Here is a 15,215-nt window from a genome sequence, read left to right as displayed (position 1 = left end):
ATACAAAGTGTCTTCTCCGACCACAACAGGATGAAGTTAGAAATCAATAACAAAAGGAAAACTGAAAAAATTGACACATTTGTGAAAATTAAACAACATACTCTTAAACAACCAATGGGTCAAAGAAGAAATTACAAAAGAAATGTGAAAATATTAAGAGATGAATGAAAATAAAACCATGACATACCAAAACTTATGGGATGCAGCAAAAGCTGGGCTAAGAAGAAAATTTATAGCTATAAATTCTCATTAAAAAGGAAGAAAGAGCTCAGCAAACTGAATACAACAATATATTAAAAGGATCATACACTATGATCAAGTGGAATTTATTCCAGGGATGCAAGGATGGTTCAACATTCACAAATCAATCAACATGATCCACCATATTAACAAAACGAAGGATAAAAATCACATGATCATGTCAATAGATGGAGAAAAAGCATCTGACAAAATGCAACATCCTTTTATGATAAAAACTCTCAACAAAGTGGGTACAAAGGGAACATACCTCAACATAATAAAGACCATATATAACAAGCCCACAGCTAACATCATACTCAATGGTGCAAAGCTAAAAGCTTTTTCTCTAAGATCAGGAACAAGACAAGGATGCCCACTCTCACCACTTTTATTCAATGTAGTATTAGAAGTCCTAGGCAGAGCTATTAGGCAAGAAAAAGAAATAAAAGGCATCCAAATCGGAAAGGAGGAAGTAAAATTGTCACTATTTGCAGATGACATGACATTATATATAGAAAACCCTAAAGACTCCACCAAAAAACTGTTAGAAGTAATAAAAAAATTCAATGAAGTCTCAGGATACAGAATCAATATACAAAAATCTGTTGCATTCCTATACACTAAAAATGAACTATCAGAAAGAGAAATTAAGAAAATTCCATTTTTAATTGCATCAAAAAGAATAAACTACCTAGGAATAAATTTAACCAAGGAGGCGAAAAACTTGAACACTGAAAACTATAAGAGGTTAATGAAAAAAATTGAAGACAAATAAATAGAAAGATATCCTGTGTTCATGGATTGGAAGAATTAATATTGTTAAAATGTCCATACTACCCAAAGCAATCTACAGATTCAATGCAATCTCTATGAAAATTCCAACGACATTTTTCACAGAAACAGAACAATCCTAAAATTTGTATGAAACCACAAAAGATCCTGAATAGTCAAAGCAATCCTGAGAAACAAAAACAAAGCTGGAGGCCAGCCCTGTGGCTTAGCAGCTAAGTATGCGTGCTCCGCTACTGGCAGCCCAGGTTTGGATCCTGGGTGCGCACCGACGCACCGCTTATCTGGCTATGGTGAGGTCGCGTCCCACATACAGCAACTAGAAGGATGTGAAACTATGACATACAACTATCCACTGGGTCTTTGGGGAGAAAAAGGGAAAAAAAAAAGGGAGGAAGATTGGCAATAGAAGTTAGCTCAGGGCTGGTCTTCCTCAGCAAAAAAAAAGAGGATTGGCATGGATGTTAGCTCAGGGCTGATCTTCCTTACAGAAAAAAAAAAAGAACAAAGCTGGAGGTATCACATGCAAAGGATAAAGCTGGACCCTTAACACCAGACACAAAAATTAACTAAAAATTGATCAAAAATCCAAACATAAGAACTAAATCTATAAAACTCTTAGAAGAAAACATGGGGGAAAGCTTTAGGACATTAGATTTGGCAACAATTTCTTGGATATGACACCAGAGGCACAGGCAACAAGAGAAAAAAACAGACAAATTGGACTTGATTAAAATTAAAAACTTCTGTGCGTGAAAGAATCAATAAACAGAGTAAAAAGGCAACTCACAAAATGAGAGAAAATCTCTGCAAATCACTTATCTGATAATGGATTAATGTCCAGAATATATAAAGAACGTCTAAAACTCAACAACAACAAAAAACCCTTATCCAAAAATAGACAAAGGACTGGAACAGACACTTCTCTAAAGAAGATATATGATTGGTGAATAAGCACATGAAAAGATGCTCACCATCATCAGTCATTAGGAAAATGCAAATCAAAACCACAATGAGATACCACTTCACACCAATTAGAAGGGCTATTAAAAAAAACGGAAAATAAGTTTTGGTGAGGATGTGGAGAAATGGGAACTGTTGTACACTGCTGGCTGGAATGTAAAATGGTGCAGCTGCTATGTAAAGCAGTACAGTGGTTCTTCAAAAAATTAAAAATAGAATGACCATATCATCCAGTAATTCCTCTAAGTATATACCCAAAAAAAGTGAAAGCAGGGTCTTGAAGAGATATTTGCATACCCATGTTCATAGCAGCGTTATCCACAGCAGCCAAAAGGTGGAAGCAACCCAAGTGTCCATTAATGGATAAACGGATAAGCAAATATGGTATCTACTTACAATGGAGTATCATTCAGCCTTAAAAAGGAAGGAAATTCTGACATGATACTACACAAATGAACTTTGAACACATTATGCTAAGTGAAATAAGCCAGCCACAAAAAGACAAATACTGTATGATTCCACTTATGAGGTACCTAGAATAGTCCAATTCATAGAAAGAGAAAGTAGAATGTGGTTGCCAGAGGCAGGGGGAAGAAGGCAATGGGAAGTTTTTGCTTAATGGGTACAGACTTTCAGTTTTGCAAGATGAAAAGAGTTTTGGAGACTGTATGCACAACAATCTGAATGTATTTAACACACTGAATTGTACACTTAAAAATGGTTAAGATGGCAAATTTTAAGTTATGTGTATTTTACCACAATTTTTTAACAATTAAAAAAAATTATGATTTAGATATCTGCTATTTAAAATGATCTTTCCTCCACTCAATATTAGTTCCAAAGAGAAAAGACTGTGCTTCATTGCAATGAATGGACACATTGTAGACATCTCCCTATGGTTGTAGATTTTTCATATTAAGTCCCAAAATGCACCCCATCCCAAAAAACTACCATACACAGAAGTCTACACCTCTAAAGTAAACCTTTCAATGAAGTTCTTTCAACTAAATCACTAGATTAAAAAAATAAAGATAACACGTAAATAGTAAAGAGTACACACACTGATTAATTACTATACTACCTCCTCTTTCATGGTCACTTGTGTTCTTCACTCAACAAAGTCAAGCAGGAAATTAATATCAAATTAAGCACTTCTCATTTCAGAGAAGGAAAAAATCTCTAGACTTAGCAACCATAAAAAGAAACACAATAAAAAGCTAGAAAAGAGAAAGCAAAATGTAGGAACAGATAATTGTGTTATAATAAATGCAGATAAGGAAAAGGAGCCTACCTTCTACTGCACACACCCTCACCACGTATCTGTCAGATGGCACATTATTAAGTACAGAACTGCATATAACAACATACTTAAACCATATACGTATTTTTATAACAGTTTTATTGAGGTATAATTCACACACCATAAAATTCACCCTTTTGAAGTGAATAATTTAGGACTTTTTAGTAATTTATGGAGTTGAGCAACTATCACCACTATCTGAGTCCAAAACATTTTCATCACTCTGAAAAGAAACCCCATCCCCATCAGCAGTCACTACTCATTCCCATCTCTCCTCCAAAGCTAGGCAACCACTGATCTACTTTCTGTCTCTGTGGATTTGCCTATTGTGGACATTTCATATAAATGGAATTATACAATATGTGCCTTTTTTGTTGGTTCCTTTCACTTGGCAAAATGTTGTTAAGTTTCATTCATGTCGTAGCATGTATCAGTACTTCATTCCTTTTTGTAGCTGAATAATATTCCACTGTATGGATATACCATATTTTGTTTATCCATTCATCCGCTGATGAATATTTGTGCTGTTTCTACTTTTTGGCTATTATGAATAATATTGATTTAGGAATAATACTGCTATGCACATTTATGTACAAGTTTTTATGTGGACATAAGGTTTCAATTCTCTTGGTATGAAATTGCTGCGTCACATGGTAATTCTATGTGTAACTTTTTGAGAAACTACCAAACTGCTTTCCACAGCAGCCACACCGTTTTATATTCGCACTAGAAATCCATGAGTTCTAATTTCTCCACATCCTCACCAACACTTGTTACTGTCTTTTTGATTATATTCATGCTAGAGAGTGTAAAGTGGTATCTCACTGTGGTTTTGATTTGCATTCTCCTGATGACTAATGATGTTCAGCATCTTTTCATGTGCTTATTGGGCATTTGTATATCTTCTTTAGGGAAATGTCTATTCTTTGCTTATTTCTTCACTGGGTTATTTGTCTTTTTATTTTTGAGTTATAGGAGTTCTTTATATATGTAGATACAAGTCCCTTATCAGATATATAATTTACAAATATTTTTGTCCCATTCTGTGGATTGTTATTTCACTTTCTTGATGGTGTTCTTTGAAGTGCAAAAGTTTTTAATTTTGATACAGTTCAATTCATCTATTTTTTCTTTTGTTACTTATGCTTTTGGTGTCATCTAAGAAAATCATGTGTATTTCAATATTATTCTGCATGGCAACAGCAATGGATTGGAGAAGAAATGGTATAAAATTAAAAATCAGTAAAAAAAAAATTACTGAAGACTCAAATTCAGAATTTTCTGGCAACAAAAAAAACATAAACATAATACATATGCATAAAGGTACTGACTAGTAAATACAATACTGATCAATCTGCTCAAAGTCTGAATGGCCTTTGTATTATTCAGTGAGAAGTAAAAACCTCTCAGGGAAATGAGTAAGTAAATAATTTCCAATCACTATGTTAAGGTAAAATTTAGTTGTTTGAAGGTCTCCATCTTCAAAATTATAAAATATTTTTAGATAATAAAATAGAAGCATAAGCTTCTTATTTACATGAAAACACTTACCTGCTAAGTAATTCTAGTCCAGCAGAGTACTTTGGCAAATGTGGAACAGTCCTGCCGAAAGAAACACTTTATTAAAATTGTTTCCTGATTTAGGCCAACTTAAAAAAAAAAGCTACATACAAGCATTTTGACACTGTCAATTATAATGTGGAATATTTTAGAATCACTAATGACAACTTCTCTAAACTATTAGGGAAATGTATTGTTTTAGTTAAAGTTAATATACTATCCACCATTACTTTGCCCTATAGATTTTTAGCATACAATAATAAACACTTTAATATAATGCTAGATAAGAATTTTTTTAAAAAGTTCATCATCTCTAGGTTTAAAATGAAATTTGGTCATATGCTTCACTTTACTAAAAAATGAAAAAACTGCACAACTAATACCAATGTTTTCATATAAAATAGGTAACACAGCTAAAGAGGCTCACTTGCCAAGAGCTGTTTCATTATTAATTTACTTCTCGATAATGTAGAACTTTTACTTTGCTCTTAATATACAAATAAAAATGATTAATTGTGATCAAACAACAGCTATTGATTGTCATAGAGTAAAACAATTACACTTCACCATTTTTTCAATCATTTTACAATTTTACCAGAAAATTTTCAAGTGTCACAAAATTTAGAAAGAATCAATAACTTGTTTTGTAGTCAGATGCACTCAACAGATGTAAAACCCATTAAAGTAATTATATTATTATGACTATAACCAAAAGTTGTATGAACTTTAAGTCATAGTAAATTAAATCAGCATAAGCTTACCTAGGTTTGCTTTTTACTTTGGCTTCTCTTGACTTGTCACTTAAAGTCTTCAGCCTATAATTCAACAAGTATACAACAAATTTTTACAGCTCAAGAGATTTTTGCAACAGTAAATTTCACAGCTGTTAAAATTTTGGGTTGGATAAGCTACTTTTTTAGCAAGAATAAGCACCTCTACAGACAACAAATATTTGAGTCTTTGCCATACATCAGACACTACAAATGGAAAATTTGTAGCAAACATTTTTATAGTTTTTCTTGCCCCACATATCTTTTTTAGAAACAATACCTAAATGTGATGGGACTAGAGAAATCTCATTTGATTTCATTAGAAAAAGAAGTGGTCCACATAGGTGAACTTGACAAGTAACAAAGATATCTAAGCAGCACATTTTATTAGTAGATACTATGCCAGGCACTCAAATCTCTTTAAAGTACCAACATGTTGTGAAATTTTACGTTTTCTGATAACTCCAGATCATTATTATAAATACCACTGACTGCATTTTGTGGCAAAACAGTACTCTCCTCAGATGTTTCTGAGCTAGGAATCCCTTTTTATTTACCAACTTGAAACCAATCTATAATGTTTTTTTGAGTTTGTTTGGGATCCTGTGTCTATTTTTTCTAAATTTACATTTTCCATCTCACCACTGCTCATCTGGTTACCAGCTATCATTTACTGCTTCTGCTAGCTACTTAACTATAGCAGCCTCCTCCCCTTCTATTTGCTTTTTTAACTTACTAGGCTGGGAAACAGATAAATGGGCTAGAAATGCATATACAAAATAAAATTAAATAGGCTCTTCTATATACAAAATATGAAGTTCTTAGACTTTGTACAATTTATTTTCACTTCACTGGTCCATTTTCACCTTCTTTTGGCTGTGGACTCTGTACCACATAATAGAGGTTGCCAAAAAGCAAGTGCTAAATTATGAGATAATTTTATATAAAATGAGATATTGCTGTACACGTTCTTAATTTGATTACTTCAACAAATATTCATTTCTAAATAGAGTCTGAAGCATAGGCCACAGTACCACTGCTAGTTCCCACAAAGCCTCTGTAAAACTAGAAATAGGTGCTCCTTCCTCAAGACACGTTACTGCTATCAGCCAGAAACTGTCCTAATACACAAGCTGACTCTCATAGGAATGCCCCAATGCTGTATTGTGCACTATACGTGCAAGCCGTGAAACAGGATTCCATCTTTTTTGTCAATAATGCCTGGCTAAGTACCAGAATGGGAATTCTGATCAAATGCCTTTTTTTTTAACAAATTGGAATGCCAATTTCATACAAAGATTTTTATATTGCTCTATGTTCTTTTTCAAAAACTAAAATATTGATGAGATTAATTTCTCTACAATGTTAAAAAAGATTCAGCAATCTCTTTAATACAAAACTAATTTGTATATATCTCTCCAGAAGCGTCTAGGGAGCTGTATTTAAAAAGTCTAATCTGTCCTAGAGAAAGAATATAAATTTTCAAGCTTACGTTGGCGACTAGTAAATCTGGTTTAAACTAAGATTAAGCAACAGCTAGAGAAAGGTATCTTGATAGCCATGCTCTACCATTTCCACTCCAAAATTTGAGAAAGGCACTTAGTTTTCACATCCCAGATAGAATTATACTAGGATAGTCATACACAGCAGTACATTACACTCAAAATGATTCTAGTATTTTTTTTAGTGATTCGGGAAAATTCCATACGATTAGGTGTTACAAGGATATTGCAAGGGAACTGCTAACATCCTCTTTGGACCAATCTTACTGCAAAATCTCCAGGTTGGTATTTCAAATATTTATTTCTGAAATAAAGTTTAATTTCTCAATTGTAATACATCAAATGTGGGGTTTTCCTCCACACTTTCCCCACCCAAAAAAGAAAGAAAAAATTAGTTTGGAATAAAAGAGAAAGAAGGAATGTTACAGAGAGCTGAAGATAAAACTGTCGGAAGGGTTAATAAGAGCTTCCTCATGTGGCTCCTTAACAACCATCTGCTTTAAAAATGGGTCTTTAACCAGATATAAATGTGTGGAACTTATCTGATCTGAATTTAAACAAATCAACTGTAAAAAGACATTTCTAAGAACAGGAAATTTGATTATGGACTGGATAATTGATAATATCAGAGAATTAGTGTTAGTTTTATTAGGTATGATTCTGGCATCACATTTATGTAATGTCTGTATTTTTTTAAGAGATGCAAACTGATGTATGAGAGATATACAGACAAGCCTAAGATTTACTTTATAAATAAAGGAGAGACAGAGCAAATGTGGCAATAGTTGACAACTACTGAATCTGAATAATGGATGTATGGGGTTCACTATGTTATTCTATTTTTGTACATGTTTAAAACTTTGTAAGAAAATTTTTAACAACAAAAATAATCTTTTATATATTCATCTTTTCTCATCATATCTTCTACATATAAATCATCAACATGCCAAAATTCAGAATAGAAACTGTTGGAGAAAACATAAAGTAGCTAGACAGAACGTGGAAACAACGAAGAAAGTTTAGAAGAGAAAAAGACTAAGGGTCACAATGACTACTATTCTTATTTTAAGTTGAAAAAAATACAAGGTCAGATATATCTAACAAGTAACAAAAAGAAAAAGCAAAAAGGTCCTTTCTGAAATACATCCTCAAAACCCAAAATTCAATTGAAAGTAGCTTACCATTTTTATTTGAGGATAGCTCTACTTAAGTTTCTCACAGTGATTCTGTGCTGGAAACAACCCACTAATAAAGTCTATTTAATGTCCCACAATGTCATGACACACTGAGAAGGAAATACTCACCTACCTGTAATACCCCAGTTTCCTCAAACATAAAATAGTAACATTATACTGACGATAATGATTTGTCACAAGAAATAAATAAAATTCCAAATTTGACTTTGGCAGCATTCTGCCAAAGAGCTAATTCAAACACAAGGTGTAATAAAAATTATCAGCATCCAGAAAGGTAAGAAACTACGTACATTACTAGGCCCAGGTGAAATAAAGCAGAGGTTCCCCAATGCACCAGTTCCTATAAAAGGCTTCTCACCACTCCTAATCTTCTCTGTAATATCATACACCGCCAGGAAGACATAAGTGCTGCTGTGTGAGTTTATTGATATACACTTAAGTGAGCCACCTGACAACTATTTTCTACCAAAAGCAACTAATGCACACTTTTGAGTTCAAAGCATTAACCCTCAAATTCATGGTAACACTTCAATAATTTATTTTTAGATTGTTTCAAACGTTTACCTTAATTTGACACCAGCACATTTATTTCTTCAAGCTTTGTAGAAAATACTAAAATAGAGGCAGCTTACTAAGAAATGGATGTGATTAGCAAAACTGTTTTAGACAACAAGTTTAAAAAGAAGTAGATAAATGATGCTATATGGAGCACTACAAAGACTGATGAGCAGAAAATGGGCTTTCTCTAGCTGACTCGACCACACGGGGTGACTCTGATGGCATTCCATTTATTTGCACTTCAATTTCCTACTCATCTAACCTCATCAGCTATTATGAAAGGTGAGGATGACTGCTTTAAAACGCCATAAAAGTATATTAATTAGTATATTTTGTCATTTAAGGTCAATTCCTTTAACCATGTTCAACTCTCCATTATTCTGACTTTAAATTCTGTTTACAAATACAAATCCCATCTATTACATTTCCCATTAATGTTTACCAATTTTTTCTTTTCTTTTTTTTTTTTGGTGAGGAAGATTAGCCCTGAGCTAACATCTGTGCCAATCTTCTTCTACTTTGTATGTGGGACGCAGCCACAGATTGGCTTAATGAGCAGTGTGTAGGTCTGCGCCCAGAATCCAAACCCGTGAACCCTGGGCTGCCGAAGCACAGCACGCGAACTTAACCACTACACCATCAGGCCGGCCCCTCTTTCTTTTCTTAAAAATAAGATTAGGAAGACACAAAAGCATCAATCACACTTGAAAGTACATATGACCCCTAAGCTCAAAAGCCTGAGAGATCCAAACAAAAGCTGCAAAGAGTCTGGAAAGGGAGAAGAATTTAGCCTCTCTCTATCCTAATTAACCCCAAATACACCGCTTTAGTTCTGACCTCTCTCCCGAGTGTTTCTCACATTTCCAATGGCTTCTTGGATGTCAAGCCATAAGTTACGTCTCAACAAATTCATTGTCAACTGCTCCTTCTCTCTCAAAACTACTCTTAAGTTCTTTTATGTTGGTGAGTGACATCATTTACCTAAGATACTTCAAAATTAACATCCTCAGCTCCCCTACCTTTTTTACTTCCTACATCTCACTGTCTACAAACTCAACTAGTGCCTGTCATGTCCATTCCCTCCTTTAAATTTCTACCAGCACTGCCTTATCATCTCTCACCTGGCCCATAATCACAGCTTCCTAAATAATCTCCCTGTTCCCCGTCTCTATTCCTCTCAAATTATTCTTCCAGAAATAGAGGTAGGCTCATGCTGCTCCCCTCCACAAAAACTTCAAAAGATTCAGTCAACCTAAAAATAAGCCAGGATCACTCTATACAAAACAGCAATCACTCCATCCCCAAACCCCCTTAACCTGCCTTATATTTTTTTGTGAGGAAGATTAGCCCTGAGCTAACATCTGTTGCCAATCCTCCTCTTTTTGCTGAGGAAGATTGGCCCTGAGCGAATATCCGTACCCATCTTCCTCTACTTTATATGTGGGACGCCTGCCACAGCATGGCTGGATAAGCAGTGCACAGGTCTGCACCTGGGATCCAAAGCTGCAAACCTTGGGCTGCCAAGGTGGAGTGCACAAACTTAAACCACTAGGCTACCAGGCCAGCCCCCAACCCACTTTATTTTTAACAACAGTACTTATGACCTTCTAGATATTCTGCCTCCTGCCACTAGAATGAGCACAGGGGCATTATTTGCTGTCTGGTGTTATATTCTTAGCTCCTAGAATAGTGCCTGCCACTGAGTGGGTGCTCAATAAATATTTGATAAATGAATTAATGTAGCAAAGCATTGAAGATCCTCTATTATCAGTCACTAAACTTCCTTTCCAGTTTCACCCCCCACGACTGCTTCCATCTCTGAAATACCCTCACCCAAATCTATCACAATCCCTCCTCATCCTTCAAGGCCCAGTATAGAAGCCACCTCCTCTTAGACGCCTTTGGTAGATGCATCTGAAGCAATGACTTTCCTCTGGGCTCACACACCACATCACTTGTATCTTGAACATTCAGTTCCTTCTGCTTTGCTTTACACTGCCACCAGTCTAGGGCAGAAACCATTCTGGTCAACCTTGCAACCCCATCTAGCCCAACAGATAGACACTGCTTGGTAAAGACTAGGCAAAACTGAGCATGTGGGCTCTTAAATCTTTTTTTTAAATTAAATGAAAAAAGCTTCTATGAAAATGGACACTCTAAGTGCCTAGCCTAGTGTCCAACACTTAGTAGGAACCCGGTAAATATATATTATAATTTTATTTATTTATTTTCCCCCAAAGCCCCAGTAGATAGTTGTATGTCATAGCTGCATATCCTTCTAGTTGCTGCATGTGGGACGAGGCCTCAGCATGGCCGGAGAAGTGGTGCGTCAGTGCACGCCCGGGATCCAAATCCGGGCTGCCAGCAGCGGAGCGTGTGCACTGAACCGCTAAGCCATGGAACCGGCCCGGTAAATATTTATTAAACCAAATCGAATACTGAGATTTTTTCCTGCTTATTAAAAAGGTGAGTAATCCTGGAAGAGTCAACATTTTAGGCAAAACCTCGCCATTTCACCACCATGCTGTGAATTAGACGATTAGATCCGCTCCTTGAGCAGGTTTTCATACTATGGAAGAGGAGAAGAGAGAATGAACATACTGGGCAGGGGTGGAGGTCAGGGGCAGTGGTGGCTTTGAGGGGGAAACACCCACAGCCTAGTTGCAAGGAGTAATAACCACAGGTTTTCTATCCCTACCCACAAGAATCCAGAGCATTCCAAACAGGAAGTGCCAGCCGATGACTGGCAGCTGTAAACCTTCAGTAAATCTGATTTTCAGTTCCCTGAAGAGTTTTTGCATGTCTGAATGCTTCAATCCTGAGGCCTTTGGTCATAACTGCTCAAAAGATAAAAATCAAAGACCAGAGTGGATTTGAAATACGTGCTTCAGTATGTCCAAAAGTTTCCCCCTGAGCTCACGCCAACATCAAGTGGATGTTCTAGGTGAACTCTCCAAAAGGCTCCACGAGTTCTGAGGGAGTTAAATCAAATTAGGACTCAGGTGAAGGAAAAAGAGGCCCAGAACCAAGCCCCCAGTCCTGTGGCCTTTGGGCTAGCTGGCCACCCACTTAAGTCAGAAAGGAAGTGATAGAATTTCTAGGTTCATCTCGATTTTTACGTAACTGTTATTATGAATAAAAATTTACAAAAAAGGCTACAAGTCCACGGACAGCCTAGAGTCCCCGCAGGCCACCAGCAAGCTCTACACTGCCCTTAACCGATGTTAAATTGCATTTTTTCTAAGTTTGAATGGAAGGTAGGAATTCATTGTGTTCATTGGACATGCTTCAATCACTAGAGACATTCTCTTGTGAGGCTGATAAAGAATACTCCTATTTTACTTAAAAAAACAAAAGTAAATTTGCCTACATTTAAGCTCCAGTTGTATGAATTTTCAGAAATCGAAAATGAGCAGAAAAACCATGAGGAGAGCATGCTGCTCTGGGTGACTGTGAAGAGCAACACCGGCCACACTGAAGGAGCTCAGAAAAGCACTAGGCCTTTCTTCTATGGATTCCCTGGGGCAGCTCCAACACTTGAAGTCTCCAATTATTTTAGAAGCCAGCTGCCCTGGCTTCTTTGGGCATTAACGCCAAGTGTTCCAAAGGAACGCCAGCTTCAATTTGATAGTTTCGGGAGGTGAGAGCCATGTCGCTTTCATCTCTGAATCCCTCAGTGCCTTCGTGCAATATACACATGTGCTGTGTTTGATTTCATCTTTTCTTAGCCAGGCAAAATATTCAATTATGTAAAACAGCTGGATATGGAGGAGTTTACTAAAATGAGTTAAGTGGACTTTTTCATGGTAAGAATTGCATAGGAATTTGTGCACCTGACTAAAGAGAACATCAGAGTTTAGAGATGCCAGTCACCCGGAAGACAGGTATCACTTGGAGATGAGTTATCTCTCTGCCAGGTGACAGGCTAATGGCACACACTGACAGTCCAGTGGTTTATCAGCTGGACCTGTACCACAGGAAGCCAACACAGGGCCTAGATGGAATGAAAGCCCTCTCAGGATGTCAAATCCCAGTTTATGGCATCTTCAAGCAGTCAAGTCAGTTTCCAGGAGTTCTAACCAGATCCCTGCAACTCTCTCCCTAACTAAACCCTAACCTCACGTTATCAAGATCTCCCAGGAAGTTCTGGGTCCAGAGACCATAGTCCCAGGTAAGTTTAACTTTCTAAAGCAAAGGTTAGAAGTATGAATGGGTTCCTAGGCAACAACATGACCTAGAGTTACAGTAACTACCAGAAGACCAGCTGTTACACCATCAAGGAATTCCCTGAAGTAATGATAACAGGGGTGTACCAGATGGGTTTATCTATGACCATTCTCATGCCATAAGTGGATCATCCCAGTATCACAGCAAAATTTTTCAATTCAGTAATTTACACTTGAAAAAAAGTTACTTTTTAAATTTAAAGGGGAAACAAATGAAAGCATGCAAACACACCATCAGTGAAAGACTCCTACAGCTACTATAATATTCTCAATACCAAACCAGAACTATCGAAAATACCTTACATGTGCTAAGTGCTCAAGTATTTGCCAGTTTGTTACTCTCAGCATCCGAAAGGCAAACAATATAAATTTTTGTCCCATTAGATAAAATTTTAGCTAACATCTTTCTCATTAGAAATTTAAAAGTTTGATTGAGATGTCCTCATATTCAGAGCTCTCTCCGAATTCACTCTGAATCAAAAATTTGTAAGCTAAAGGTGACAGATCCTTGATAAAGTCGACACCCTTTCCAAAGTAATGGAAAAATGAAAATGAATTAAGCACTGAGTAGTAACAACAGTGTCATAGTGCTTTCGGCGTGTTTTACATGTGAATTCATTAACCCTCACAATAACCCCATGAGACAAGTACCATCTTTATCCCCATTGTACAGTCATGGAAATTGAGGCAAAACAATTCAAGTAAATTGCAGAAATACTTTTGCTTCAGCAGTAGAGACGAGAACCCAGGCAGCCTGGCGCTCCAGTCCATGCCTGTGGTTCCCAGTCTTTGCTGCACCCTGGAATCACCTGGGGGTCTCTAAAACTCCCTCCCACGTCTGATTTAATTGGTATGGTCTGCGACCTGGGCATCGGGATTGTTAAAAAGTGCCCAGGTGATTCTAAGTAAAGTATGGGAACGGCTCGGTCTGCGCTCTTAGCCCCTAGGGATTAACAGCATTGCTGGAGTTGTGTTTTTCTTGCCCAAGAGTTTCTTCACGGAGGCGTTACTTAAACCGGAGCAAAGGTGGAGAAAGCAAAAGGGGAAGCGGCGGCCAGCCAGGCCCCGGGCTGGGCGAGCAGCCGAGCGTGCGCTCGACACGACCGGACGGTCGGCCCGGCCCGGGAGGCTCCGGCGCCCTCCGGCCTGGGGAGGGGGCGCGGGCCCCGCTAAGCACAGACGCCCGAGCGCGCGGGGGTCGGGGGCCTGAGGGGGGCAGGGCCGCCGTCCCGCGGCGGGCGGAAGCCGGGCGGCGCGCTCGCCTCTCACGTCACACCCCTTCTCGGCGCCGGGAGGGGTCCCACGCAACCCCATCGCCCCCCGCCGCGTTCCCGACCACACACGGCCCCGGGGCGCGCCTCCGGGCCAGCCTGCCGGGACCTAAGTTACTTTGTGCCGCTAGACCGCTGCCGCCGCAAACTTCGTTACTTTCCTCGGCGGGGTGGGAGGTGCGGGATGGGACAGGCCGGGACTGGACCGGCGAGCGGAGAGGGACGCGGCGTCCCGTCAGGCCCCCCGAGTCCCTTTGCGTCCCCCACCGTATACCCACCCGGAGGTGAAATCCTGCTGCACGCTCAGCAGCCGCTCACGCAGGGTCTCCAGCATCGCCGCCGCGGCGTCTCCTGCCCTCAGGCCTCACGCGGCCGCCGCCCTCCACCCCGCGCGGCCGTCCCCGCACACCTGTCACCCGCGCGCCCCGTACACTCGCGGCCCGCCCCGGCCCCGGCTCAGTCCTCGCCCCCGCGCCGCAGCCCCTTCCGCGTTTCCGCCCCCCGCTCGCGCGCTCTCGCCCCGCCCCGCCCCCACCGGGCCCGGCCTGCGCAGGCGCAATGGGCCGCGCCAGGCTCGGGCTGCGGAAAAGGGGCGGCCCTTCCCTCCCTGCTGAGCAGGCGGGAGGATCTGATGCCTTTTTCCAATGCGAGCCAGGCTCTCTCGTTTTTCACTTTAAAATAGAAGTAGCATCGTGAAGGAATGCCTTAAGTCAAGGGGTTTTTTGAGTGCGGCGTTGGTTTTTACGGTTTGAAAGAGAGTTGGATCAATTTCTTTCATAGCGTGCACCTCCCTGTAGCAAATCCTTTCATGGACTCTGGGTCCAGGATCGGACTCCACTG

General features: G+C 39.0%; 1 protein-coding gene across 2 annotated transcripts in view; it reads right to left on the bottom strand.

Annotated features, from left to right (window-relative positions):
- The window catches only part of DTNBP1 (dystrobrevin binding protein 1), a 114,538-nt gene extending 99,762 nt beyond the window's left edge, over positions 1 to 14,776 (bottom strand). The window contains exons 1-3 of one of the 2 annotated variants that reach the window (XM_058555222.1): positions 14,654 to 14,776; positions 5,614 to 5,667; positions 4,844 to 4,894 (exon numbers count right to left, since the gene is read on the bottom strand). In XM_058555222.1, coding sequence (XP_058411205.1) covers positions 4,844 to 4,894; positions 5,614 to 5,667; positions 14,654 to 14,709 — 161 coding nt within the window. In that variant the 5' untranslated portion in view covers positions 14,710 to 14,776. The remainder of the gene's footprint in view (positions 1 to 4,843; positions 4,895 to 5,613; positions 5,668 to 14,653) is intronic. The other variant, XM_058555221.1, reaches the window with a different exon arrangement.
- Between the last annotated feature and the right edge of the window lie 439 nt (positions 14,777 to 15,215).

The sequence above is a fragment of the Diceros bicornis genome, chromosome 14 (genome assembly GCF_020826845.1).
Source record: "Diceros bicornis minor isolate mBicDic1 chromosome 14, mDicBic1.mat.cur, whole genome shotgun sequence".
Lineage (NCBI taxonomy): Eukaryota > Metazoa > Chordata > Mammalia > Perissodactyla > Rhinocerotidae > Diceros > Diceros bicornis.
Note: the sequence above shows the minus strand (reverse complement) of the source record. Positions and strands in the feature narration are given on the sequence as shown.